The sequence below is a fragment of the Austrofundulus limnaeus genome, unplaced genomic scaffold, assembly GCF_001266775.1.
Source record: "Austrofundulus limnaeus strain Quisiro unplaced genomic scaffold, Austrofundulus_limnaeus-1.0 Scaffold1000, whole genome shotgun sequence".
Taxonomy (NCBI): Eukaryota; Metazoa; Chordata; class Actinopteri; order Cyprinodontiformes; family Rivulidae; genus Austrofundulus; species Austrofundulus limnaeus.
The window spans coordinates 105,741-106,626 of NW_013953402.1; the positions used below are offsets into that span (position 1 = coordinate 105,741).

General features: G+C 39.7%; 1 protein-coding gene across 2 annotated transcripts in view; it reads right to left on the minus strand.

Annotated features, from left to right (window-relative positions):
- Window positions 1–381: 381 nt before the first annotated feature.
- Window positions 382–886, minus strand: part of tafazzin (tafazzin, phospholipid-lysophospholipid transacylase) — a 14,693-nt gene continuing 14,188 nt past the window's right edge. For both annotated transcript variants that reach the window (XM_014030114.1, XM_014030113.1), the window contains one exon: window positions 382–776. In XM_014030114.1, coding sequence (XP_013885568.1) covers window positions 675–776 — 102 coding nt within the window. In that variant the 3' untranslated portion in view covers window positions 382–674. The remainder of the gene's footprint in view (window positions 777–886) is intronic.

Below are 886 nucleotides of genomic sequence, written 5' to 3' on the forward strand. Positions count from 1 at the left end.
AACATTTGTGCAAAATAGTTTCATAACAGTCACTTTTGTCTTGGGCGTCTCAATCTCGTGTGAATCTACCCCTGCATAGGGCCGACCATCAGTCCTGACTGAACCTAAAACTGAATCACTGACTCATCTAAATGTGTTCAAATTTCAAAGCTTCCTAGTTTTTTGTAGATATATTTGGAAGCTGTAGCCTCTAAAATCAATCAATCAATCAATCAATCAATCAATCAATCAATCAGTCAGTCCATCCATCCTCCATACCCACTTCTTCCTTTCAGCTTCACTGGAGCCCATATCCAGCAGTCAGTGAGAGGGGCGGGGACACCCTGGACAGGTCTCCAGTCCATCACAGGGACACACTCATAATAATCAGTCATCTGTTTGTCCACTTTTAGCTGCATTCAATCATCACAGCAACTACATTTATAAATAAGATTAAAACTCCTTCTACATTTAACTGATAGCCGAACTGCAAAAAGCTTCTGTTGCATCCAAAATAAAAAAAGATGATTTTTGTCCATCAGTTTGTTTTAGAATTAAACTCAAACTCGAACATGATGTTTGAGCAAACACCAAATCACTAGTTTGTTCCAAGGTTTTATCCTGAGTTTGAAGGTGAGTCAGTCCTGGTGGTTGAGGCACGTACGCAGGAACAGGACCAAGACCAGGACCAGGACTCAGGATCTGCTCATCGTCTGTCTGTGGAGGGCCTCTGCTTGGGCTTTCAGCTTCTGAAACTCCACCTGGATGGAATCGGTCAACATCTTCCTCATTTCCATCTACGGAGAAATTTCAGAGAAACGTAATTAAAAAAAATGTATTTGTGATACAAAAAAAAACAACATTATTAGTTAAAAACTTTTGTCATTTTAAACAAAATAGTGAAGGT